We start from the raw sequence: 26869 nt of genomic DNA on the forward strand, positions 1-26869 counted from the left end.
TTGAAGGTGCGCGCCGAACGCAGCATGTTGCATTTCGACGCGCACGGCGCACCTTCAAAAAAGTGCGCAGCGCACGCCAACATCCTACTAGCGCACGGCCAGCGCACGATCTGCCCACTCTATGCTAAAGATAGGGTGCGCAGATCGCAAGCGTCCATGTGCGATAATAGGCGGCGATGACCGGATGGGGCGGGCAGGGCTTAGCGGCACCGTGCGCTGCATCGAATAAACGCTAGTGTGAAACTAGCCTAAGCGCGGGGTTCTGTCAGTGGTGAACAGTCTATACGATCCACTTGGGTTTGTCACACCCCTGACTATACAAGGCAAGCTCCTGCTGAGACAACTCTCAGAGTGCAATAAGGACTGGGATGTACCACTCCCTGCGGACCAACGACTAAGGTGGAAGTCGTGGAGAGAATCTCTTTGCGCCTTGGATAAGATCCACATACCACGTTGTTACACTCCGGCATCCCTAGCTACGAGTCAAAGGAAAGAGATTCATGTATTCGCTGATGCTTCCACTGAAGCTATTGCCGCTGTCGCTTACTTGAAGCTTGTAGACTCTAATAATGCAGCCCATGTTGGATTTCTGTTTGGAAAGGCTAAACTGGCTCCTAAACCCGAGCACACCATACCCAGACTCGAGCTCTGTGGGGCTGTACTAGCCATAGAGATTGCAGACTTCATACAGAGCAAATTAGCTATTCACGTGGATGACACAAAATTCTACACAGACAGTAAGGTAGTTCTGGGCTACATATATAACCAGACGAAACGCTTCTACGTCTATGTCAGTAACAGCGTGGAAAGGATCAGGAAATCCTCTAAGCCCCAGCAATGGCAGCATGTCCCATCTCATCTTAACCCTGCGGACCTTGCTACAAGACCAGTGTCTATTGATGCCTTCGCAAGCTCTTCTTGGATAACAGGACCAGGGTTCCTTCACGACCAATGCAAAGAGACTGCCGTTGAAGACAGCTTCAACCTTCAGGATCCAGATGTCGACCCAGAGATCCGTCCTGATGTCAGTATCTTCATTACCAAATTCAAGGAGAAGGTTGGCTTGGACTGTCTGCGTTTTGATCGCTTCTCAAGATGGACAAGGTTGGTTCGTGCCATTACAAGGTTAGTACACATTGTACAATGCTATCGCAATAAGGACAGTAACACTGATTGTCATGGTTGGCATAACTGCCATAAGCCCCTCTCTGCAGAAGACATTGCTCTGAGTGAACTCTTTGTGATGCGCAATGTGCAGCAGAATGTTTTTCACAAGGAACTGGAATGTATATGTAAAAAACAAGACGTTCCTAAAAACAGCCCTATTGTCAACTTAAACCCAGTAATAGACGAGAGGTGTTTTTTGAGAGTTGGTGGTCGTTTAAACAAGGCTAAATTGGATGAGGCAGAAAAGAATCCTCTAATTATTCCTAGTCATCACCATATCACCACTTTACTAATACGACATTACCATGAAAAAATCAAACATCAAGGCAGACACTTCACTGAAGGAGCCTTAAGAGCTGCAGGCCTCTGGATTGTGGGAGCAAAGAGGCCCGATTTCCCATTTAATTCATCATTGTGTTCAGTGTCGTAAGACAAGAGGAAAACTGCAACAACAACAGATGTCTGATTTGCCTGCTGATAGGACAAGCACAGAGCCTCCATTTACCTATGTTGGCTTGGACATTTTTGGCCCTTGGGCAATCACTGCACGTCGTACCAGAGGCGGACATGCAGAAAGTAAACGTTGGGTGGTGTTGTTCACATGCATGAGTGTATGAGCAATACACATTGAAGTGATAGTCTATGGATTCCTCCAGTTTCATCAATGCCCTAAGACGATTCTTCTCCATCAGAGGACCAGTAAAACAATTAAGATCTGATTGTGGAACAAACTTTGTAGGGGCCTGTCGAGAACTACAACTGAATTCAACACCAGTCCAGAACTTCTTGACAACCAGTGGCTGTACCTGGGTCTTCAATCCTCCTCATGCTTCCCATATGGGTGGATCATGGGAAAGAATGATGGGCATTACTCGTCGGACACTGGAATCTATGCTGATGGACTCAAATCTTTCAAGACTCACTCACGAGACCTTGACCACTTTCTTAGCAGAAGTCTCTGCTATAGTTAGCTCAAGACCTCTTGTACCCATATCTATGGATCCAGAATCTCCTACTATTCTCACTCCGGCAACTCTCCTCACCCAGAAACTTGGAACTGTTCCTAACCCGCCTGAAGATTCGGTGTCCGGTGACAAATATCAGAAACTGTGGAAACATGTGCAACATCTGGCTAATTGTTTCTGGAAAAGATGGAAGAAGGAGTACCTGACACTACTCCAAAAATGAAGAAAATGGCAACAAGTAAAGCCAAATTTACAAGTAGGAGATATTGTCCTCATGAAAGACCAGAAGGAGGAAAGAAACGCATGGCCTATGGGACTTATATCTAAAACCTTTCCAAGTGACGATGGCAAGGTAGAAGTGACAGTTGCTAAGCAAGGTGACCCCAAATCCTTCATTAGGCCTTTATTAGACATTATCTTACTCATACCGGTTGAGGATTGATTATCCATCCAATCAGTAGGAACTCTTTCAAGGAACTTAGACCTTTGGATTACAAATGGGTTGGAGAAAGTTTGGCCTAGCGCGGCTACTCCAATCCGAAGATGGGTTATCCTTTGGATTACTTCAGGAACTCGTTAGACATTCGTCTATCTTGTTAAGCAATATGTTATTGTCGTATTGCATGCATCGCTTTTTATCTTACAGGTTGAGGTATCCCTCCATGTACTTCAGGTAAACACTCCCAATTCTAGACTGTTATGTGAAATCCAAGGATTTCAGACGGGGAGTGTGCTGTTTCAGTTTATTCTGATAGACTTTCAGCCATACATGGACATTTTTGTAATAGTATATACTTAGTTTATCATCTATTGTATTTGTCATACTTTGCTGCCATCTACTGGCCATTGCTGTATTACACTGTAATATTTAGTTATGGTACTTTCCCATAATACCTCTCTGCCTATAGCTCCTCCTATCTTTTTCGTTCTGTTTCCTGTTTTTGTACTCTCGGCCATCTTGTAACACACATGCACTGCAGAGCTGGAGACAGGATTCTCTTGTTACCTCCAACCTGGAGCTCCTATCATCTCTAATCTGGTTCTTCTATAACAGCTCTAACCTACAGTCCTCACTCCTACCTCATCTCCATTTCTTCATCTTCCTTGACATCTCATCTCATCAAGGTACTGTAATAAAGCCTGTTGAATTCATCACTGCATCATCCTTCCGGACCACCACGCACCGCTGAAAGGGATTAGGAGCACAGGATGGCGAGTAACGCTATCCGCCATTGTTTATATAGAGATTCGTGATTACATCCCTCAGACACATCTCATCCACGTATATCGGTGGCAGAATACTGTGATTAAAAATCATGGTTAGGCTGGAGTCACACACAACCACTAAAAAAAGGTCCCATTTTAACGGTCCGAAATCGCACAAAGGTATCTTAACCACTGATCCGTTTTTGATGCGATTTTTCTTAATTGATGCGATTTTAATCACATGTAAGGATCCGTTTGATATCCGTCTGGCGAGATTTTCTTCAGGGTAGCTAAATGGACACATAATGGAGCCCAATGACAGGTTTCCCCACACAAAGAATGAATAGATCTAGACATATATTTATATTTTATACATGTCATAGAGACACATTTATACATATGTTACAAATTCATACAGTTCATGGCAGAATAGCCGCAGAAACATTTGCCGGCTTTTGTATAATAATTCTCCTGCCCGACATGAAATAACACATGGTTTACATATAGTTAACCATTTCATTTCATGTTTTTTTTGTTATGTCTATCACTATTAATTAGATGAGGGTTTGTGGGTAAAAGTTTGGACTTGTAGGGGTTAATTCGTTGTATGTAATTGCAGGGACTCCTGCTGACGTCACTGAGGCTGCAGGGAGTCCCCGTAATTTCATACAATGAATTAACCCCTTAAATTAACCCCTACAAGTCCAAAATTTTACCTACAAACCCTCATCTAATTAATAGTGATAGACATAACCATTTCATTTCATGGTTTTTTTGTTATGTCTATCACTATTAATTAGATGAGGGTTTGTAGGTAAAATTTTGGACTTGTAGGGGTTAATTTAAGGGGTTAATTCATTGTATGAAATTACGGGGACTCCCTGCAGCCTCAGTGACGTCAGCAGGAGTCCCTGCAATTACATACAACGAATTAACCCCTACAAGTCCAAACTTTTACCCACAAACCCTCATCTAATTAATAGTGATAGACATAACAAAAAAAACATGAAATGAAATGGTTAACTATATGTAAACCATGTGTCATTTCATGTCGGGCAGGAGAATAATTATACAAAAGCCGGCAAATGTTTCTGCGGCTATTCTGCTATGAAGAACTGTATGAATTAGAAATATATATATATAAATGTGTCTCTATGACATGTATAATATATATATTGTGGGGAATAGATAGCTCAGCTGGGATCTTTGCTTTGGCACAAGCGTGTGGCTATGAAGTCACTTCAGCAGACTAGCAAGTTCCACATGAATATGGACACGGCATATTTATTGTGCACACTTGTTATTCAATGTTACACATGCCAAACATGAAATAAAACATCTAAGGCCGTCTGGCCACTAACTAACAATAGCAGGCTAACTACAAAATAAACCTATATAACAGCAAACAAGTCCATGTAATCTTACTGTGTCAGCTCCCAGCTCAGCAGACGAGATAGACTGAGAGATCCCAGCTCCTCCTGATTATATCAGCTGGACCAGTCAGGAAACCAAAACCTGGATTGAATAAGTGGAGGGGGAACTACCAGTCCTTTCCATGCTGATCACTAAGGAAACCAGGACTGGATTACAGTGAAATAAACTGGCTTCATCATCAGTACAGGGAGACATATGAAATGAAACGGGGAGAAATATACCTGTTTTCTAGTACCTCTCCCTTTTGGCACCTCACACACCCCCCTCCTCTGTTCGAGCCCATGGGGTCGGACACGACGAGTCACCAAGCAGTGCGTTCTAGACAACGCATCTACATTTCTGTGCGCTGTGCCCGCCCTGTGCTCAACGGAAAATTTAAACCCTTGTAATGCTAAGAACCAGCGTGTCACCCGCGCATTGCCTTCTTTTGCCCGGGACATCCACGTTAGGGGCGAATGGTCCGTCACTAGTCTAAACTGGCGACCTAGTAAATAATAGCGCAAGGTGCACAGGGCCCATTTCACAGCCAGGGCTTCCTGCTCAACTACACTGTAGTTCTTTTCTGCTCTCGTAAGCTTTCTGCTTAGATAGGCCACTGGGTGTTCCTCGCCATTTACTTCTTGAGACAAAACCGCGCCGAGGCCCACCCCAGAGGTGTCCGTTTGGACAATAAACTCCCGTTTAAAGTCTGGTGCAACCAACACTGGTTGGTCACAGAGGACTGTTTTCAATCGCTGAAAGGCCTCCTCTGCTTCTGCGTTCCACTTTATTGTGACAGATTTCGACCCCTTAGTAAGATCTGTGAGAGGAGCTGCGATGGTCGCAAAATGTTTGATGAACCACCTATAATAACCAACGATGCCTAAAAAAGCTCCAACCTGTTTTTTGGTTACCGGTCGTGGCCAATTTTGAATAGCGTCCACTTTATTGGCTTGAGGCTTCACGACGCCTCTCCCTATGCTATATCCCAGATAGCGAGCCTCTTCCAATCCCAACGTACATTTCTTGGGATTGGCAGTCAACCCAGCTGTTTTTAGGGAGTCTAAGACGGCTTATACTTTTGACAAATGCGTGTCACAGTCATCGCTAAAGATAATGATGTCGTCCAAGTACGCGGTTACATACTGGCCATGGGGTTTTAGGACAATATCCATTAGACGTTGGAAGGTGGCTGCGGCACCATGCAACCCAAATGGCATATCTCGGTACTGGAATAATCCCTGGGGCGTAACAAAGGCAGTTTTCTCTTTGGCTGATTCCGTGAGGGGAATCTGCCAATAACCTTTTGTTAAGTCAATAGTGGATATGTACCTGGCCGAACCCAGTCTCTCTATCAGTTCATCGACTCTTGGCATCGGGTAGGCATCGAATTTTGATACTTCATTTACTTTCCGAAAATCGTTACAAAATCGGATAGTCCCATCGGGTTTGGGCACCAGTACGATAGGGCTAGCCTAATCACTCCGGGACTCCTCAAGGACCCCGAGCTCTAACATCTTCATCACTTCCCGGGCAATGGCTTGTCTCCGAGCCTCCGGAATTCGATATGGTTTTAGCCGTACCCGCGCCTGTGGATCAGTAACAATGTCATGTTTAATTAGGTGAGTCCGGCCAGGAAGTTCCGAGAAAATATCTGCGTTCCTCTGTATGAACTCCCTGGTCTCTCGTTTTTGGCTTTCGGATAGCGTGTCTGCAATACCCACTTCTGGCGGAGCTACCTGGGGGTCCTTCACCTTAGAAGGTGGTGCCCCTCGAGGCCCATCCTCAAGAGCAGCTCCTGCCACCAGACTCTCCCTGTCCCGCCAGGCCTTAAGCAAGTTTGTGGTATATTTGTTCGGGCTTTCTCTTGTCTGGTTGATGTATTTTATAATTTACTTCACCTATTCGTTCCAGCACTTTGTATGGTCCCTGCCATTTTGCAAGAAATTTATTCTCTACGGTAGGCACCAATACCAACACCCTGTCTCCGGGTTGAAAGACTCGTGTTTTTGCCGCTCGGTTGTATACCGTGCTTTGGGCATATTGTGCGCGCTCTAAACACTCTTTAACTATTGGCATAACTGCTGCAATTCGGTCCTGCATAAGTGTTATGTGTTCAATTACACTGCGATAAGGAGTCACCTCTTGTTCCCAAGTCTCCTTGGCAATATCTAACAGGCCTCTAGGACACCGCCCATAAACCAACTCAAAAGGTGAAAAGCCTGTGGAGGATTGGGGTACTTCACGTATAGCGAACAGGAGGTATGGTAGTAGGGCATCCCAATCTCTCCCGTCCTTATCCACCACCCTTTTCAACATTCCCTTTAAGGTTTTGTTAAAGCGCTCCACCAAACCGTCAGTCTGAGGGTGATATACTGAGGTACGCAAATGGGAGATTTTTAGTAGTTTACATAAATCCTTAAGTATACGAGACATAAAGGGGGTCCCTTGATCCGTAAGTATCTCTTTCAGAATGCCGGTGCGGGAAAACATGTTAACCAGCTCTTTTGAAATTGATTTCGCATTGGCATTCCGCAAGGGCACTGCTTCGGGATAACGCATGGCGTAATCCAATACTACCAAAATGTACTGATGACCCCTGGCAGATTTAACTAATGGACCGACTATATCCATTGCTATCGTCTCGAAGGGCACCTCTATTATTGGTAAGGGCACTAAGGGGCTTCTAAAATTTGACATAGGTGCGGTCAATTGACACATAGGACATGACCGACAGTACTGGGTCACGTCTCCCACTAGACCCGGCCAAAAGAAACGTTGCAGAATACGGTGTTTTGTCTTTTCTACCGCCAGGTGTCCTCCCAAGGGATGTTTATGTGCCAACTCCAAAACTACCTGGCAAAAGGACTTAGGTACCACTAGTTGTTCTACCACCACCCCTCGCACCTTGTCTATGTGATACAACATATCCTGCTGCACCGCCACGTGTGGGAACTCGTTTTGAGCCCCTGGGTACAATGGTCTTCCCTCGGAGACCTTTATGTTTTCCCACGCCCTTGCTAGAGTAGGATCCTGGTGCTGAGCGGTCCCGAACTTACCACGGGCCACCTCAAGATCAGGCATTTCTAAAACATCCTCTAGCTGGTCTGCCTCGCCTGCATACACAGCCAGAGGAGAGTCCGCAGATTCTAGTACTTCCTCTGAGATGGGTTCTCCATCGTCTTGCTGCAATGGTTCAGGGGCTAGCTCCGGAGTACAGTCTTCAACTAGAGGGTTCATGCCACTTTTGAAGTTCCACAAGTCCCAAAATAAGGGAAAGTCTCTCCCCAGGATAACACTGTGTCCCATAGACTTTGACTGCCGCCTGATGTCTTTTGGTCCCTACTGGCGTGGCAAGAGTAACCCAGGCAGTGGGGTAGTTCTTAGTATCCCCATGGATGCAACTAATGCCCATGGTTAAGTTCGTTAGGGCGTTAGAGTCCACCAAACTGGCATGTACCAAAGTTACTTGACTGCCGGAATCCAAGACGGCATTCACACTATAACCGTCAACCTCGACGTGGCACACGTGTTGTTCATTTCCCGTGAGGGTCTCCGCCACACAGACTGACTGCACATATAACGAAAGACGCCTCGTAGCGTTACAGTCCATTGGCTCTGTAGTCATTGGGCAGTTAGCTGCTACATGGCCAAGCCCGCGACATCGCCAACATTGTATAGGCCCTTGTCTCCTCGATGGAGATCCCAGACGAGGTCTGCTGGCTTGATGTGAGCCCGTACCACCTCCATAGTCCTTTGTAGGTCTGCTACCCTTCATTGTGACGTTCACTTCTTTTGAAGATGAAGTAGGTTTCGCAGGACTCTCCAGCGATTTCTTGGGGAGCCAGTGGGGTGCTAACGTCCCTTGGAGTAGGCTTTCAGAAGCATTGTAGCGTTCGACCGTATTCACCAACTGGTCAGCGGTAGTTGGGTCACCCTGTCCAACCCACCTCTGGATCTTAGCGGGTAAGGACCGCAGGTACTTGTCTAGAACAACACGCTCCACCATCTGTGCGGACGTCAAAGCCTCTGGTTGCAGCCATTTTTTTACTATGATGCTCCACAAAATTCCATAAATGCACCCTCTGTGCGCGTACATACGTGTTTACTCCCAGCCTTGCCAGGATTTCGCCTTTGAGTTTGATATAGTCCATAGCATCCGCTCCACTCAGATCGTAATAGGCCTTTTGTGGATCTCCGCTTAGAAATGGAGCAACTACCTCAGCCCATCTGTCCAGTGGTAAGTGCTCACGTTCTGCAATACGTTCAAACACGGTGAGGTATGCTTCCACATCATCGTCTGCGGTCATTTTAAGCAAAGTCTTCTGTACGGCTTTCTGCGCGCTAGCAGCGCTTTGTGCACGGTCTCCCTCATCTCGGGGTTGCCAAACCAAGGCCTGTTTTATTGCCTCCAACTGCTCTTGCTGCAGCTGATGTTGCTGCTCCAGAGCCTTCTGGAAGCAAGCATTAGTCTGCTGTTGTTGCACATTTGCTTGCAATAACTGCTTCACTAGTTCCTCCATATTACTGGACTCTTGGCTCTTCAAAAGCGCAGAAGCTTTCAGCCAGGACATACACAGCGTTTTCTCTGCATTCACAGTCCAGCAGCCACAAGTGCCCGCATTCGAAACACCATTTGTGAGGAATAGATAGCTCAGCTGGGATCTTTCCTTTGGCACAAGCGTGTGGCTATGAAGTCACTTCAGCAGACTAGCAAGTTCCACATGAATATGGACACGGCATATTTATTGTGCACACTTGTTATTCAATGTTACACATGCCAAACATGAAATAAAACATCTAAGGCCGTCTGGCCACTAACTAACAATAGCAGGCTAACTACAAAATAAACCTATATAACAGCAAACAAGTCCATGTAATCTTACTGTGTCAGCTCCCAGCTCAGCAGACGAGATAGACTGAGAGATCCCAGCTCCTCCTGATTATATCAGCTGGACCAGTCAGGAAACCAAAACCTGGATTGAATAAGTGGAGGGGGAACTACCAGTCCTTTCCATGCTGATCACTAAGGAAACCAGGACTGGATTACAGTGAAATAAACTGGCTTCATCATCAGTACAGGGAGACATATGAAATGAAACGGGGAGAAATATACCTGTTTTCTAGTACCTCTCCCCTTGGCACCTCACAATATATATATATATATATATATATATATATATATATATATATATATATATATATATTAGTGTCTAGATCTATTCATTCTTTATTTAACCGGTCTCTGTGATTTTACTGTATTGGAAGAATTGCCGGCTTTTGCTAAAGGACAATGGGTGCGATTTTATCGCAAGTCACACATGTGGTCCGTTTTTAGTCCCATTTTTTTCTCGCCCCCATAGACTTGCATTGTCGAATCCGATCCGAAAATCGGTGACAATCGCAGCATGCTGCGATTGTCTCGGTCCGAGGATCGGATCCGATCAAAAATCGCATGATGGGAGCTGCCCCATAGAATAACATTGGGACAAATGCAATGCGATTTTTTTATCACATTGCATTCGTCCGATTTAATCGCCAGTGTGACCCCGGCTTTATTCCATAAAATATTGATTTCTGAACTCCTTTTTTGTTTGTTTTTATTTGTCTGATTTTTGTGTTTCCACGTTCAGTAGACTCCAACCGCAAAACTACATCTCCCAGCAGATCTAACCAGCTGCAGTATAAGATACATTGGGCCAAAGTTAATGTAATATATTTTTTTTTTATCAAATCCTTTTAAATTTAAAAGTTTTTGTTTATATTTGTATTTTCAATTAACCCCTTAACGACCACCGATACGCCTTTTAACGGCGGTAATTAAGGGTACTTAAACCACAGCGCCGTGAATTCACGGTGCTGTGGAGTAAGTAAATAGCGCCCCCCAGTGTCGGATTTTCTCCGGGTTCTCGGGTGCAGGGGGTAGCCGAGACCCCAGAGAACATGAATCGGATCGGTTTTTACCAATCCCGCTTTTACGATCGCCGTTATTAACCCTAACGGCGACCGCAAAAAAAGCCGCGATTTTTCATTTAATTTCTCTTTCCTCTGATGTGATCGCACATCAGAGGAGAGAGAAATAGGGTCCCCGATTTCCTACCCCCCCCCCGGTGCCTCTCCGTGGTCCAGGGTCCCCTCCCGGTGGTCCTGCGTCCCGCCGGCGTCCTCCGGTGGGAGCCACCATCTTCGATCCGGAAGAAAATGGCGGTCGCATGCGCAGTGCGCCCACCGGGAATCTGCAGGCTCCGGCTGGCAGATTCCATTCATTCATTTTGATCACTATGATAAACTATCATAGTGATCAAAATAAAAAAATAGTAAATAACCACCCCCCCCCCCCCCCTGTTTTTCACCCCCTTAGGCAAACATAATGGAATAAAGAAAATATTTTTTTTTCCCTTTAGGGATAGGGTTAGGGATAGGGCTAGGGATAGGGCTAGAATTAGGGTTAGGGCGAATTAGGATTAGGGTTAAAATTATGGTTGGAGTTAGGGTTGGGATTAGGGTTAGGGGTGTGTTGGGGTTAGGGTTGGAGCAAGAATTGAGGGGTTTCCACTATTTACCAACTTTGGGGGTCTAAAAAAATCACTTTTGTGGAAATAAGACTTTTTATTTTCACGGCTCTGCGTTATAAACTTCTGTGAAGCAATTGGGGGTTCAAAGTGCTCACCACACATCTAGATAAGTTCCTTAGGGGGTCTAGTTTCCAAAATGAGGTCACTTGTGGGGTTTTCCACTGTTCAGGTGCATCAGGAGCTCTCCAAACGTGATATGACGCCCGCAGACCATTCCATCAAAATCTGCATTCCAAAATGGCGCTCCTTCCCTTCCAAGCTCTCCCATGCGCCCAAACAGTGGTTTCCCCCCACATATGGGGTATCAGCGTATTCAGGACAAATTGCACAACAACTTTTATGGTCCAATTTCTCCTGTTACCCTTAGGAAAATAAAAAATAGAAGGCTAAAAAATCATTTTTGATGGGGAAAAAAAATTATTTTTAATTTTCACAGCTCTACGTTATAAACTTCTGTGAAGCACTTGAAGGTTCAAAGTGCTCACCACAAATCTAGATAAGTTCCTTAAGGGGTCTAGTTTCCAAAATGGGGTCACTTGTTGGGGGTTTCCACTGTTTAGGAACATCAGGGGCTCTCCAAATGTGACAAAGCGTCCGATCTCAATTCCAGCCAATTCTGCGTTGAAAAAGTCAAACGGTGTTCCTTCCCTTGCGAGCTCTGCTGTGCGATGAAAAAGTGGTCTACCCCCACTCATGGGGTATCAGCATATTCGGGAGAAACTGCACAACAAATTTTGTGGTTCGTTTTCTCATTTAACACTTGTGAAAATAAAAAAGTTGGTTCTGAAGTAATTTGTTTGCAAAAAAAAAAGTTAAATGTTAATTTTTTCCTTCCACATTGCTTTAGTTCCTGTGACTCACGTAAAGGGTTAATAAACTTCTTGAATATGGTTTTGAGCACCTTGAGGGGTCTAGTTTTTAGAACGGTGTCACTTTTGGGTATTTTCTGTCATGTACACCCCTCAAAATGACTTTAAATGTGATGTGGTCCCTAAAAAAAAAGGCTTTGTAAATTTTGTTGTAAAAATGAGAAATCGCTGGTCATCTTTTAACCCTTATAACTTCCTAACAAAAAAAATTTTGCTTCCAAAGTTGTGCTGATGTAAAGTAGACATGTGGGAAATGTTATTTATTAAGAAATTTGTGTGACATATCTCTCTGATTTAAGGGCATAAAAATTTAAAGCTTTAAAATTGCAAAAATTTTCAAATTTCTTGCCATATTTCCATTTTTTCATAAATAAACACAAGACATATTGAAGAAATTTTGCTACTAACATGAAGTACAATATGTCATGAAAAAACAATCTCAGAATCAGCGGGATCCATTAAAGCGTTCCAGAGTTATAACCTCATAAAGTGACAGTGGTCAGAATTGTAAAAATTGGCCCGGTCATTAAGCTGCAAACTGGCTCTGTCACTAAAGGGTTAATCTCCATTTTCAAAATCTCTGATTGCTGAAAGTAAATTTGCTAAGAGATTGCTGTGATGTGATCTGGCCAATCTAGGCAATCCTGTGCGAGGTAAAGCGCTGGATCCTCAGGCTCGTACATTCAAAACCTAAGATAAAAACAAAATGAGCATGTTTCCTGTAGTAAGTCAATAGTAATAGCATGTAAATAACACAGGGTACTTGGTTAACACTATTTTGATCAAAAATGTATAAAAGCCTTCCAACCGCGACAAGATGTACCCAGTCAGGATGGTCCCATCTCTAGTATTAAACCTCTCTGTGTCAGCCGACCTCGATGTAAATGGGGCAGACCAGGAGTGAGTCCCAACTGTGCATACACCTATCCATGGGAAGTTATATAGATGAAATGTCAAGCCCAAAAAGGTGGATTCAAACCATTGTTTGTACAAAGTGCAAGAAAGTACAGTAAAACCAAAGAAATGAGCCGGAACAAAAGCTGGTATGCGTGCAATGTGTAAGAGCAGATAAAAAAAAAACAAGCATATACCCGAAAGTAAATTTGCTGAGGAATTACCATGTTCTGTCCAGTGTCAACAATCCTCTGTGAGCTAAAGAGCTGGATTCTCAGGCTGGTACATTACAGCAAATGAACAAGACAGAAGATAGATTTTTCAGATTTTCGCTTGCCTTGTCAACATTATCAAAGTGGTGAAAGGGAGAAAATGCTGCAAAAAGGACAGTACTCGCCTGATAAATCCAGCACAGCTCCGACCCCACGGCTCCTTTGGTGTTCGCCTGACGCTTTTACTTCCCTACAAGACTGATGATATGATGTCTATCCTTGTAACCACTGTAGCCAATCACTGTCTTTAGCTTTGATGCTGACATAAGCAGCACAAGATCTCTGCAGCTAGTGATTGGCTGCAGTGGACACATTGGTAGGGAAGTAAACTGAGGACTGCTGGAAGATTGGAGCAGGGGCGCTAGAGCAGTGGTGGATTTATCAGGTGAGTAGTGTAGGGGTTCAGGCTTTCTGGTAGCGGTTTGGGTACACAATGGCACTTGGTTCTGGTGTAAAACAGTCTTGGGTTTATTTAGCCATCATAAACCATTAAGGCTGGTTTCACACTAGCGTTTTTTTGCGCTGTGTTTTTGCGCATACATGCGCATGCGTCCTTTTCCCCTATCTTTAACATGGGTGCACATGGTCTAGCGGTTGCACGCATTCGTACGCATTTTACATGCGCATGCGGTTTTTTGTAGTATGCGCCCAGGCGCGCCGGACGCTACCTGTTGCATTTTTGGTCTGTCCGACCTGTCTTAAAAAAACGCATGCATACGGAATGTGCAAAAAAACCACATTACAGTTTATGGGAACGCAGATGTGTGCATGGACATGCGCACGTCTACGTTTAAAACGCATGCGTTTTAAGAGTAAAAATGGCAAAAAAAATGGTTAAAATACATGCGCAAAAAAGCAGCAAACGCATGCAAAACGCATGATGCGTTTTTTGTATGCGTTTGCACTGCGCAAAAATGCAGCGCAAAAAAAAGCTAGTGTGAAACTAGCCTAAAGCCCCCGTTACACACTGCGATATCGCTAGCAATATCGCTGCAAAGTCACCGATTTTGTGACGTTGCAGCGATATTGCTAGCGATATCGCTGCATGTGATACTTACCTCCGACCGGCTCCCCCACTGGTAATCACTGCTCACGCGAGAAGCTGCTGGATCATTTCTCGTCGGTCACTTCCTGCGGCGCTCCCTGCTGTGACGATGAGCGACGCGTGAAGCCGGGCGGGAGGACGCAGGATCGCTGCGTCTGACAGGTAAGTAGCGACCCCTGTCCCCAGCGATGTCGCTGGTGAGATCTGCCTGAGTGGCAGCTCACTAGCGACCACCTAGCGATGCACCAGCGATCCTGACTGCGTCATATCGCTAGTCGGGATCACTGGTGCATCGCTAGGTGTAACGGTACCCTAACAGAGATCACATGAAAGCACAATAGCCTTTACTCAGCTTAAACAAATAACAACACCAGAAGAAAACAGTCCCTTCTCTGGGTAGGCAAAAGATACACAATGGTCTCACCCATGCAGCTATCCAAGCACTTCTCTCTGTATTGCGAGCAATTATGAACACACTGGAGCGTCCACACATTAGACACACCTGATCAACTTCAGCTGCCTTTTGTATGGCCTGCATAGCCTGGACAAGATGTATGGGACCAGCTTTTCCCACCCAGACTCTTTTGGTCTTTCCTAAATCCTGGACCCAAATCTGATCCCGATAGATAAACCTTCTCAACAGCCTACCTTTGTTGGAGCTTTCAATTCCAGGACTTAAATCACTGAGACCAGACACCTCGGTGACATACAGGACTTTTTCTCCTGTTCCTTTACAGTAGTGATTTTTTTTTTTCCTTATTTTTTTTTTTTTTTTTTTCCTTATTTTATATAATTTCCTTTTTTTTTTTTTTTTTTTCTCATTTCCTTTAATAACATCTGTAAGATAAAAATCCCTACAGGCCCAGGTCGGAGAATTTACGATAATTCTTTCCAGTCTAGCCAATAGTTTGGACTCTAGGATAACACATTTTATCAGCACTGATGGCAAGCATGGATCTAAAAAACGTCAAAGACTTAAAATGCAAAATATATGAGTGTTTGATGATGCATAATAATGAAGCTTTGGGTGCATAAAACTGGGAAACCCTCTTTTTTTTTAAAAAAAAGTCTTGATAACCAGATGGAGTGAAGCAGGGGTTTTCTGTCTCTCCAGTGCAGCAGCTCGCTCAGTTTAGGGAGTCAAAATCCCTTGGACGCCTTCTACTTGAGTGACCGAGCTGCGGTGCTTACTCTCATCCGAGAGGAGGTAACTTTCATCTAGGACTACATGGACTCGCATCTGTCATCATTCAATAGAGACCTCATTGACCAGAATGTGGCTTTTTGGGAGTGACATTATCCTGTAGAGAGGTGGAGAAATAGAAATAGTAGTGTCATAGTCCTGTGATCGCTTTTTTTTGTTTTGCTTCATGCTACAGCTGGGGATGTAAACTAAAACAAGAAATATATCGTTTGGCGTATACAGCCCCCATGCACACTTATGTTCCTCTATGGTTACAGACTACAAATAAAGCCTGTGTAGTCTAATCCCGATGTCATGTGTTGTAGCCTCCATACACACTGGATAAAAGTCTGCAGGACCTGCCAGTTTTTGAAACATCAGCCAGCCAGCTAATGTTTATGGCGACTGTCTCCCAATCTCGAGTATGGGGGAATTGGAAGAGATGGCCATCAACTATCAACTGTGTATGACCAGATTTAAGATTTGGCGGGGGACCACTATCAATCCTGACTATGTACACTCAGCCCAGCCAAGTGCTCATGTATTTTCTATGGGGGGAGCAAAGTAAATCTCTGCCAAACTCATCTACTAGTAACTTTTGTTCCTGAAGAACAAAAAAAGTATTGGGCAATTTAAGTCAAATTTCCCAGTCCTTAAGTCTTTAAACATCATATGTTGGGGGAAGAGATACACATTAGCTGAGTGTCCCGTCCCACCAAAATCAGTAGGTTGAGCCAATGTGTACGAGGGTTTGGAATTCTTTCCATTTGCCTTTTCTTCTCATAAGCTGGCCATACACATGCGATGGATGACAATCAAACATTTATTTGGTTGATGGCCATCTCTGCTGACACATGAAGGGTCGAGCGTTCATCTGTTTTACAATGTAGAGCCAGAGAAAGCAGCTACCGGACATCTGACAGCATCTTCTCTTGGAAAACGAAAGGATTGGACTTTTGAAATAAAGATGCCCGATCCTCATCTTGTCCAATGTCCTCTGTCAGGGAATGCGGTCCTCCATTATGGGTATCTTTGGACCATCTTTAGTCTAATGTGTATGGGGTCTCTATACAGGTACCCCATAGAAGCTCACATTCTTTTAGACTTCCATGCAGCAGAACGTGCTCCACAGTCTGTATGTCCTCTCCAGCCGCTGTAAAGTTCTCTTGTACCATTATAATACCAACTAACTGTAGTATTAGTTTCGAGCATTGATCATCAGGTGTATTTGTTGCTCGTGGACATATGCTTATCATGCAGCTTGTACTTCTTTGCATTTTATTGGATCCATACATGATCATAGCGATATAACTTAATCCATATCTGCACCTAAACAGCAATTCCACGCAGACGTTGATGTCACGCTTAAACCAAGACCCTCCATGTAATGATCCATCACCAGCATTATCTCTGTAGACCTCAGCCGATCATTTTTAATTGGATTTTTCCTTTACATTTTACTATTGGGTTGACCGTCTCCATCTTTGTGATACAAATATGTGGAATTGTTGCTTAGTGTGTGATGGTCGTATATTCCTATATACACCCGACCTGGTTATAATACTCGTATCTCTCTGTCTGAAGATCATTATGAAGGAGATCGAAGCCAAGGATTGGCAGGTGAAGTATGAGCAGAGCCATGCGGAGGTGCTGGAGATGAGGTATTGTTCTTGTCTATATTTACTATGGGATGTAACTGGTGATGGACGACATTATCCTCATTGGTATCCTTTTTGTTTTACAGGAAAATTGTTGCTGAATATGAGAAAACTATTGCACAAATGATTGGTGAGCCATATAATATCGCTCCCTGTAGATGGGTGGTGACGCCATGATACGTGATGAAAAAGGGGTCCTGGCTACACCACCACCTACAAGTGACTTGTATATATTCAAAGGCGTCCATGAGACAGGACAAACAAATGCGTGCACATGTATGGTTCTCCAACATCACAAGTGGGTTTTAAAGAGGACCTGTCACCAGGGCACAAGTGATTTAGTTTTTGGTCTTATTTTATTCTTTCAGCTTCCCTGAGTATTCAGGGTTATTTTTTTGTTTGTTTTTAAAATCCATCACACGAATTCAAAGATATTTTTATTTGATCATATTTATGGAATTTATAAGGGGGCGTGGCTCTCAGGTTAATAATGCAAAGAATCCTAAAGACACTCCCTAGAGGATCCTGAGACACCCCCCCCCCCCCCCTCTTAAAGATTATAAAAATTATCACTAGATGAGAAGGCCCATATCATTGGAACCGTATGGTGGATTTTAAAATGAGAAAAAGTAAAATACTCAAGGGGAAAAACTGTAAATGCTGCCCTGGTGACAGGTCTTCTTTAATCTTTAACCCCCATTATAAACCACAAAATTCATGGGTTTCTTAGTTGCCGCTACAGCCTCCAAAAATGTCTCAACTTCTTGATAAATCTGGAGCCGAAAACAATCAGTTTTCCAACTTTTTCTTTTTTTACTGATTTGAAAGAGAGGGTGTGGTTTGCGTGTAATTTTTTTCTACGCTTTAATCTAGGAGAATGATGGTTTACAGCTCTTCAATTTTTTTTTAACTCTGCCCCTTTTTAGAAGCCATAGCCCCTCCACACCCATTTCACAAATCCTTCATGCCCCATTCCCTGCCCAATGAATGCCAAGGCTCAAGAAATTTACTAGAAGCACTGGTTTTTGGGTGGCCTCGGTAGCACCCAAGAGATTTGCCAATATTTGGGAACCCCAGAGGACTTTTTTTTTTTTTTTTTTTCTCTCTGGGAGCATCCAAGATACTCTGGGAGAGTTGGCAAGTATAGTTTTTGAAGACAACAGTAAAAATGCATCCAAATACATGACGTATGGGTGTATATAGTCCCTCACAGAGTCTCGATAGTGGCTGCTGTTGGCAGGCACCCTTTACATCCTTGTATAAATACTTCTGTCTCATGTAATGTTCTGTTATCTACACATCTTTTGAGTAGAAGATGAGCAGCGGAGTACGATGACCTCCCAAAAGAGTCTACAACAGGTCACCGTAGAGAAGGAACAAGCCCTGGTGGACTTAAACTCCGTAGAAAGATCCCTGTCTGACCTCTTCAGGAGATATGAGAATCTCAAGGGTGTCCTCGAAGGCTTCAAGAAGGTGACTTATTGAATATCCGAGTGGTTTTATCATTTAATTTTTTAATTTATAAAACAAATCTCATTAATTCACCAACTTACCACTCCAGAATGAAGAGGCTTTAAAGAAATGCGCACAAGATTACTTAGCAAGAGTAAAGCAAGAGGAACAGAGGTACCAGGCCCTGAAAGTCCATGCAGAGGAGAAACTAAACAAGTAAGTGATCCTACCATCCTCAAGGTCGTTTAGCTATTAAGTGCCAAAGGGTTTTGGATGCCATAAATATAATACACCTCTACATGCCAATATGGTCCATTATGACTGGATAAGGGTAAAAGTTCTAACGTTATATTGCCACCTACCGTTCCTGAACCTTTCACGAAGGTCAGTCAAGCCTATTTCTTCTCACAAACTTGTGTGTGATTCTGCAGAAGGAGCCTTCCCCCATTTTTCTCTCTCCGATAAAAGTAGAAGAAATAATTCAATCTTTATGGGGCTGCCACAAAAAGCTGCGAGTGCAGCGCTCGTCAGCCCCATGGGCAATAAATGGTATGGCGGTCAAGCATCCAACCGGCCGCTCCATTCTAACAGGGATAAAAGTCCCACATTCTACCGATCAGTGCAGGTCCCAGCAGTCAGACTTCCACCGATCAATAATCTATCCTGTGGATAGGTAATTACCGGTTTTCATTGGACAATCACTTATAATAAGCTACGCTGTGGATAGGTCTCCAATATTTGGGTACTAGATAATTTAATGAATGACTTGTCTCAATTTCTATGGAATTGGTTTCTGTCCACTTTCGAAGTTTCACATCACTAATTAATCTTTTGCTTGTTTGTTTTTTTTCAGAGCCAATGAGGAGATTGCCCAGGTTCGCACCAAAGCCAATGCAGAGAGTGCAGCTTTGCAAGCAGGACTAAGGAAAGAACAGATGAAAGTGGAGTCGCTGGAGAGAGCGCTGCAACAGAAGGTACCGAATCTATGTACCGTGTACATATTAAGTATTTTTTTGTTGTTTTTTTAATCAATTTATGAAGTGTGAACAGTTTGCAAATTTTTCTGTTTTTACAAGGGGGCGTTTCTCACAAGGTAATTATTCAGAACAGCGTAAGGAACACCAGAGAGAATCCTGTGATCACCACCCCTTTGGTAAAGATCATAAAAAGTAGCATTGACTATAAAGGCCCATATGTTCGGAATCATATAGCGGACTTAAAAAAAAAAAAAAAATGTAGAAGGGGAAATAAAATAAGAGCAGAAACTGATTGCTTTTTACCTGGTGACAGATTTTCTTTAAAATGAGCCTGCGCCCAGGAAATAACACAGCTCCATACTGTTTGGTTGTATAGAGGAACCTGCCAGAATGTTATTCCCTTTGCGATTTGTCTTTCTTCTCTGGAATTTTTACTAGAGAACCAAGGGAATTGCCAGAAATGGAGCGGAGAGCTCCCAGAATTCCCAGTAATATCAGGCGTGGTCAGAGTAGGACGTCTGTGAGGTCCCGCTTCAGCCAAGAGCAGGAAGTAATGTCAGAGCATTTGAACGTGATGTCAGGTTTTGTCAAATGATTTCAGATTCAGCATTTGTCACCTTCTTCTTTACAGCCCAATAATATGCAGCCAATTTGGTTGAGCTCCTAGAAAACGTGCCCTTGAAGTACCACAGTGAAAGTATGAACATCCCCACTAGATTCGGTGTGAATCGGTTCGCAGGACCAGGTCCACTGGCCACTAATGATGAGCGAGTGTGCTCGTTACTCGAGTTTTCCGAGCATGCTCGAGTGTTCTCCAAGTATCTTGGGCGTGCTTGTTAATTATGTTTGAGTGCCGTAGCTGCATGATTTGTGGCTGCTAGACAGCCTGAATACATGTGGGGATTCCATAACAACAAGGCAATCCCTGCATGTATTCAGGATGTCTAGCAGCGGCAAATCATGCAGCTGCTGGGACTCAGACATAATTTACGAGTACGCGCAAGATACTCGAACACTCGAGCATGCTCGGAAAACTCAAGTAACGAGCACACTTGCTCATCACTACTGGCCACGTTAATAGTTTGTGGACGCTGGACGAGAGCCCTGAGAGCCTCCTCCTAGCTTCAAGCATCATATGTTTATCACGCCACGCCGGCAAAGAGCCACAGATGCTGAGAGGCGGTTCTCAGGGCTCCTGTGCAGCAACCAAAGATTTCTGAGGAGACCGATGACCCAGGTCCTACTAATTAATTTGTACCTACTCTAATCCCCAGTAAAATAATCCCCTAGTAGTCTAATTTATCATTTCTGAGAAATTCCCTAGAGTTTCTCCTAAAGTGTATTAGTTATGGTGGGTCGTCTTTGCTTACCTATAATGGAAGAGATATGACTCCCACTTGTTGGAACTTTTTCCATCTGTTTTTCAGAACCAAGAGATCGAAGAATTGACAAAGATCTGTGATGAGCTAATCGCCAAGATGGGAAAGAGTGACTAATGTCTTTCCCATCCCCTCGCGATGACCTTCCTCGCCCACTCCTCATCTAATGGCTCCTGAACCGCATGAATCCTGTCTAAGACTTTGGATTTTCCTTCTTCCTACATGACATATGAGTGCTCCTGGATTGATGAACATTCCTGGTGTATATTTCTTCAATTATTTTGGACTCTTCTTGTTTTGGTACCAAAACTCTGTTTCCCATGTACCAAGCTGTAACATTGTCATATGTTGGCATTGATATGATAGGTGCTGCAGGCACTGTGCTTGTCAGTAACCCAGGTATACTTACTGTGTGGTCCAACTGTGGAGCCCCTATTACGAGGAGTAACTATTAATGAGCTGATTGCAACTAAGATTTCGTAAGCCTCTTAAGAAGCAGCATTAGTAGCCTGTGCAGAAAGAATTTTACTATGCAGTATATCTGCAAAGCTTTTGGGGACTCACTAGTATTATCCCCCCAACAGACTCCTGGCAATTGCTTATTATATGAGGCGTTAACAGTACATGCACGGCAATCTTATTTTTGGACCCATCAATAATCAAGGGCTTAATGTAAATTCCACTATCACTGTACTCTTTTCACCCTCACTGATGCAAATGTGCATCGTCTGAGCGTTTCGTAAGAGGATTGGGTAGGATTAATCACTGTGCTGACGAGGATGATCATACACTATTGGCTGGTCCAATAGACAACTTTAAACAGAAGTCTTGAAGTTTAGTTTAAGCCTCATCAAATACCTTACATCATGAACTTTACAAAAATAGAAAACAAAACAAAAAAGCATACATATGATCTTTAAGGAATTAAAGAGAACCAATACTTAAAGATTTGATCAAAAGGTGGAGCAGTGGGTAAGATACTCCTTGTCATGGCTCTACCTCCTTGACTGAACTAGGTAGTACTGAGTCTTGTAAGAGGTTATCCAAAGTACAATTTGATTTATGGCTCTGCTGTATCCAAGACAGAAAGGGGATGAATCTTAGATATACTTGCCAACTTTCAGGGACATGTATCCAGGATTTTTCTGTTTTCTCCTTTTTTTTTTTTTGTTCTCATGTCCCTTTTCCCAGACCCACTTTTCCTGTCCCCAGAATGTGCATGAACCCCAAGGCTCCATCTGATGAAATCTCAGAGCCTCTTTCAAGGAACCTTTCCAAAGTGTTACTTTCTAGCAGGTGTTTCGGCCATGCCCACGAAATTTGCCATGTTTGGCAGATAATTCATGTAGCTTCTCAGATGTTATAGGGAAGTTGGCAAGTATGCTTTTAGATTTGTAAGGTCAGAATGGGATTTGTCTGTAACTACTGGGATTGGATGAGGTTTGATCCAAGTATTGGTGGCATACAGTAGATGCCTAGCAGCTTGCATAGCCATTCATTCAACCCCCTAAATGTTTGACAGATCATTATGGTTTCCCCTTAAAGGGGTTCCCCAAGAACGTAATAAAATGGTCCTGCTATTCATATAGTAGTCCATCCTAGTCACGTGTCATGATGGGATGCAGTCTGAAAAAAAACACAGCTCTCCAGACCTGTGTCTCAACTGACAGAGAAACTGTATTACTAGCACACATACCTCTATGAGCCGATTAGAAGGGCTGTGACATCAGAAGAAATAAATCTCAGCTGATTTAAGCACAAAGGAATTTTTTTTTTCCAATCTCAGTCCTCCTTGTTCAATCAGCCATAGAGAAAGATTTATTTCTTCTCCGACCCCCGCTCTGGTACAGTTGTTTATGATACAGTTCTTCTGTCAGACTGCAGTTTTCAGACTTCAGCCCATATTGACACCTGACTAGCACGGCTGCTGTTTAAATTACTTGACAGAAGCTATTTTATTACTTTCTTGAAGAACCTCATTAAATAAATCAGACTGTACCAATGTTTGGAGTTGGGTAAGGGCAGTTAAGAAGGGGCATACCCCTTTACCTAGTGACTTTAACGACTTGGCTTGTACTTTGCACAAACCAGGGCCAAATGGTGCATGGCCTCCATTAGTCTTAAGATCTTTATGCTCCATAGTTTTTACCCTTCTAGAGTTAGGCTTGATAAGCTACCTTATGAGTTATTTTTATTTATTTTTTTTTTTATGAAGGACCATCACCAGGACACTCCTGAAGTTCTGATGTAATCTTGACTTCTCTTCTGTCTAGAAAATATTCCTGCTTTTGGATATTCTAGGGTGTATCAGGACACCATCTCCAAGTAGGCCTTTAGGCTGACATGATCCACTATAAGCAGGCCAAAGGAACCTACAAAATGTTTTGGAATCTTATCGTAGTTGTCTTCCAAAGAAAAGTTTCAGGTCCATTCTATTTTTTCCTGCAGCAGCCACTGTATGGAAAATTTGTAATCACATGGCAGTCATTGAAATGAATGGCTGACCATGTAATACATGGACATTCTACTTCTTCCTCCAGAGTGAGACACTCCACTCTTTTCTGAGAGGAGGACATTCATCAGTGCTGTTTATATGCTCCGGTAAGGCACATAGCGATGAGATTTTGACATTATATTACCCTTTAATTGGGTAGTTCAGAATAATAAAAAAATGGCTGCTTTTTTCCAAAAACCACATGTCCCCTGGTTACAAGTTGTGTTGAGCATTGTAGCTCAACTCCATTGAAGGGAGGAAGAGCTGCAACCTCTGTAGACAGATATGTTTTTCGAAGAAGGCAGCCATGTTTTAGTTTAAAGAGGACCTATCACTAGGTCAAAAGTGTCCATTTTGCTTACAAATTAGTTCTGCCGCTCCCCTGGGTATTTTTTGTTTCTAGCTTCACACAAGGGCATGGGACCTTTTATTCACTGCACCCAAAATGCTATTATTTTTGGCCTTTACACAGGTGCTGCTGCTCATTAGATCCTCTGGGGCGTGCCTTTAGGCTGCTCTGCATAATTACCCTTTGAGCCACACCCCCTTTTTGATGGCCAGAAAATTAGCATATTGGGCATACTATGTAAAAAGGCTTATATCTGGAACCATACGAAGGATTTACAAAAAAGAAAATGCAGTACAGCAGCGAGAATAAAATAAGGACCAACAATAGCCACTTTTGACCTGATGACAGGTCCTTTTTAAGTTACATTTTGGGGATGGTCTTACTGGCTTTACGTTTGGCATCAGTCATGAATATGTCTGTCAAGGTTTTTTTTATTTATTTTTTCCCACTTTTTATGAATATCATACATCCTATGCTACTGTATGGGTGTGGGATACACAGTGTGAATAAACCTTAATTTTTCGTACACTTATAATCATTCATCTCAACTTTGCCTTTGAAGTTTACATAGTAGTATGAAGCTGTGCCCATGTTTTACTTAGCTTTTAATTACCGTATACAGATTTAAAAGGAGTTTCCATAATTGGAGCATGAAGAGTAAACTTATATTTCAGTTCCAAAATCAGCGCCACTCATGCTTACAGGTGTTGCCTGGTATTACAGGTCATACCTATTCAAGCATATCGGGCTGAGCTGCAATGCCAGTAACATCCTTTGTATAAGAGTGGGGCTATTTCTGGGGGTAAAAAAGTAATTCCCCCCCCACAAAAAAATCTTAGACCTCTCCTCCGAACCTCAAGAATGACAGTGACCTATTTAAAGGTCATATATTTTCTGCTGCTATCCTTGTTTGCAAAAATAAATATATGTATGAAAGGATATATTTTTTTCCCGATGTGGAAGCCAAATAACCGTTCTACTTTTTGCGAGGTCTATAGCCTGTTCTGAAATGACTCAATCTGGCTCCATAAACGTATATATATTTAACCCGCAGTATATTTTATATACAGCAGATCTTTTTTTTTTTATATATATATATATATATATGTGCAGATAATTGACTATTCTCACACAGACAAGATGCACTGACTAATATATGAAGACATATACGGTATATATTTTTCCTTGTTTGTGTATGTATAAATGGTGTTTCAGATATGACTTCGGGTCTTTATTTTTTTTTTTTTTTCGAAATTATCACTAAAGTATACTGTTGGGGTAGGTTCATTTAGATAAACTGATGTGACGTCACCAACTCATAACGTCGAGCAAGGAAAAGAAAAACAATAAGATTTTCTTAGCTACAGTAAAATTTTTCTTTACGACATTTCTATCGTACACCAGTCAAGCCATTAGAGTCCTTGATACACCGCTGTCTGAATAGAATTCCCTGATCAGCATCCTACAGAAAACATAAAAATTCAGCTCTGATTAGAACAACGAGTTGCATGTAGAACACTTCCCACCAAAGAAAAATAAACTCACACTACGTTACCCCTGTAAACCCTTATTCTATTGTAAGGAGAAGGACATATTGCCCATGTTCCCTCTTGAAGAATGTGTATCATGTGTAATGTGAACTGTATTGTGGTGTTGGCATTGTATTCTGCCCAGCAACAGGTAGTTAACAGGGAAAGTAAGTTAATGGTTGGGACTAGCCTAGAGTTGGAGGAGCTAAGCTTAAGGAACAAGAGACAGTTCCTCTTAGAATGTCCGAAAAGGTAGAGAAAATGCCTAAGCAGTACCGAATGACGCGAGTTTTCTTAACGAGAGAGGAGACGGAGGATAGCGAGATCCTGAGCAGAGAAGGGACTGAGTGATTGATCGGAGACTGATCCTGGGTCAGGATGCCTAGAGTTTATAAACCAGAGCGGCCTAAATGGGACAGAGTACATAAAACAAAGAGAGTGCTCTTGGTTGGCTTTCCAGAGGGTCAGAAACAGAAGAATTACGGTATGTAACGGCCATAGTTCAAAATGGCTCCCCTAAGAGTAAAGAACGCAAAACTGCTGGTTGAGCATGGGACTCTTACAAACTGGATTGTAAAAGAAGAGTTCATCAAGATATGTGCCTGCTATCTCATGTATATAATCTGTTCCCAGTTATTGTGTTAAAAGTTTATTTTTGACTGGTGGTCTCCCTCATTGTACTGTCCATGGTCCTGGCAAACCAATGTTACATGTGGCCTGCAAGGGCAAAGCGCCCCCACAGCAAAAGTCCACACACCCAGCCAGGACCCTTACTTTCATTAAACATGCTGCGGCGCAAGAGATGAGTGAGTACTCGCTCACTGCTACTGCCCTGTGCCATGTTACAGTATCAGTACCGTGACCTCACAACATACTACTCTCACAACCTCTTACTGTACTATCCCATGACCTCACAACGGGCACCCCCCGCAAACTCTTACTGCTCTATCCCCATTACCTCACAACGTGCTCCTCCCCACAACCTCTTACTGTACCATCCCCATGACCTCACAACACACTCCCCCTTCACTCATGAAACCTCAGGATTCTCCCGATTTTTCCAGCTCACCTAAATCGCCAAATCCGGCGAGCTTCATGGAGCTTCTTGCCCGCTTCCTTCATGTACATGAGAGATGCATTCTGATGCCCAGGGGAAGGCCTTCATCTTTATGCTGCACCTGTTTCTATACATTAGTGAACATGTCTACCGAACTGGAAGAGTCATCCTTAAAATTGTGGAATAAAAAACACTTGCGGTACATATTGGATCATCATTTCCTTCAGTCATCCTGGTGGAGTTCATTCCCTAGCCACAGGGCAGCAGCAACCTTTGTTAAGCTTTCACAGGAGACCCCATAACTCGCTGAGGTGAGCAGGTTACCTGGTTTTAATTTTTTTTTATAAAGGTATCGCCCTATGCTCTGATAAACACTGTAGGAAAC

The 26869-nt window shown here is 43.2% G+C and overlaps 1 protein-coding gene across 4 annotated transcripts in view; it reads left to right on the forward strand.

Annotated features, from left to right (window-relative positions):
• Nucleotides 1-25116, forward strand: part of TACC1 (transforming acidic coiled-coil containing protein 1) — a 122341-nt gene extending 97225 nt beyond the window's left edge. For 3 of the 4 annotated variants that reach the window (XM_073588815.1, XM_073588813.1, XM_073588814.1), the window contains exons 7-13: nucleotides 15521-15613; nucleotides 17174-17250; nucleotides 17334-17377; nucleotides 18560-18720; nucleotides 18809-18915; nucleotides 19553-19673; nucleotides 21104-25116. In XM_073588815.1, coding sequence (XP_073444916.1) covers nucleotides 15521-15613; nucleotides 17174-17250; nucleotides 17334-17377; nucleotides 18560-18720; nucleotides 18809-18915; nucleotides 19553-19673; nucleotides 21104-21172 — 672 coding nt within the window. In that variant the 3' untranslated portion in view covers nucleotides 21173-25116. The remainder of the gene's footprint in view (nucleotides 1-15520; nucleotides 15614-17173; nucleotides 17251-17333; nucleotides 17378-18559; nucleotides 18721-18808; nucleotides 18916-19552; nucleotides 19674-21103) is intronic. The other variant, XM_073588816.1, reaches the window with a different exon arrangement.
• The last annotated feature ends 1753 nt before the right edge of the window (nucleotides 25117-26869 follow it).

This window comes from Dendrobates tinctorius, unplaced genomic scaffold, assembly GCF_039654945.1.
Source record: "Dendrobates tinctorius isolate UK_male_01 unplaced genomic scaffold, ASM3965494v1 ptg000104l, whole genome shotgun sequence".
In the NCBI taxonomy this organism is placed as follows: domain Eukaryota; kingdom Metazoa; phylum Chordata; class Amphibia; order Anura; family Dendrobatidae; genus Dendrobates; species Dendrobates tinctorius.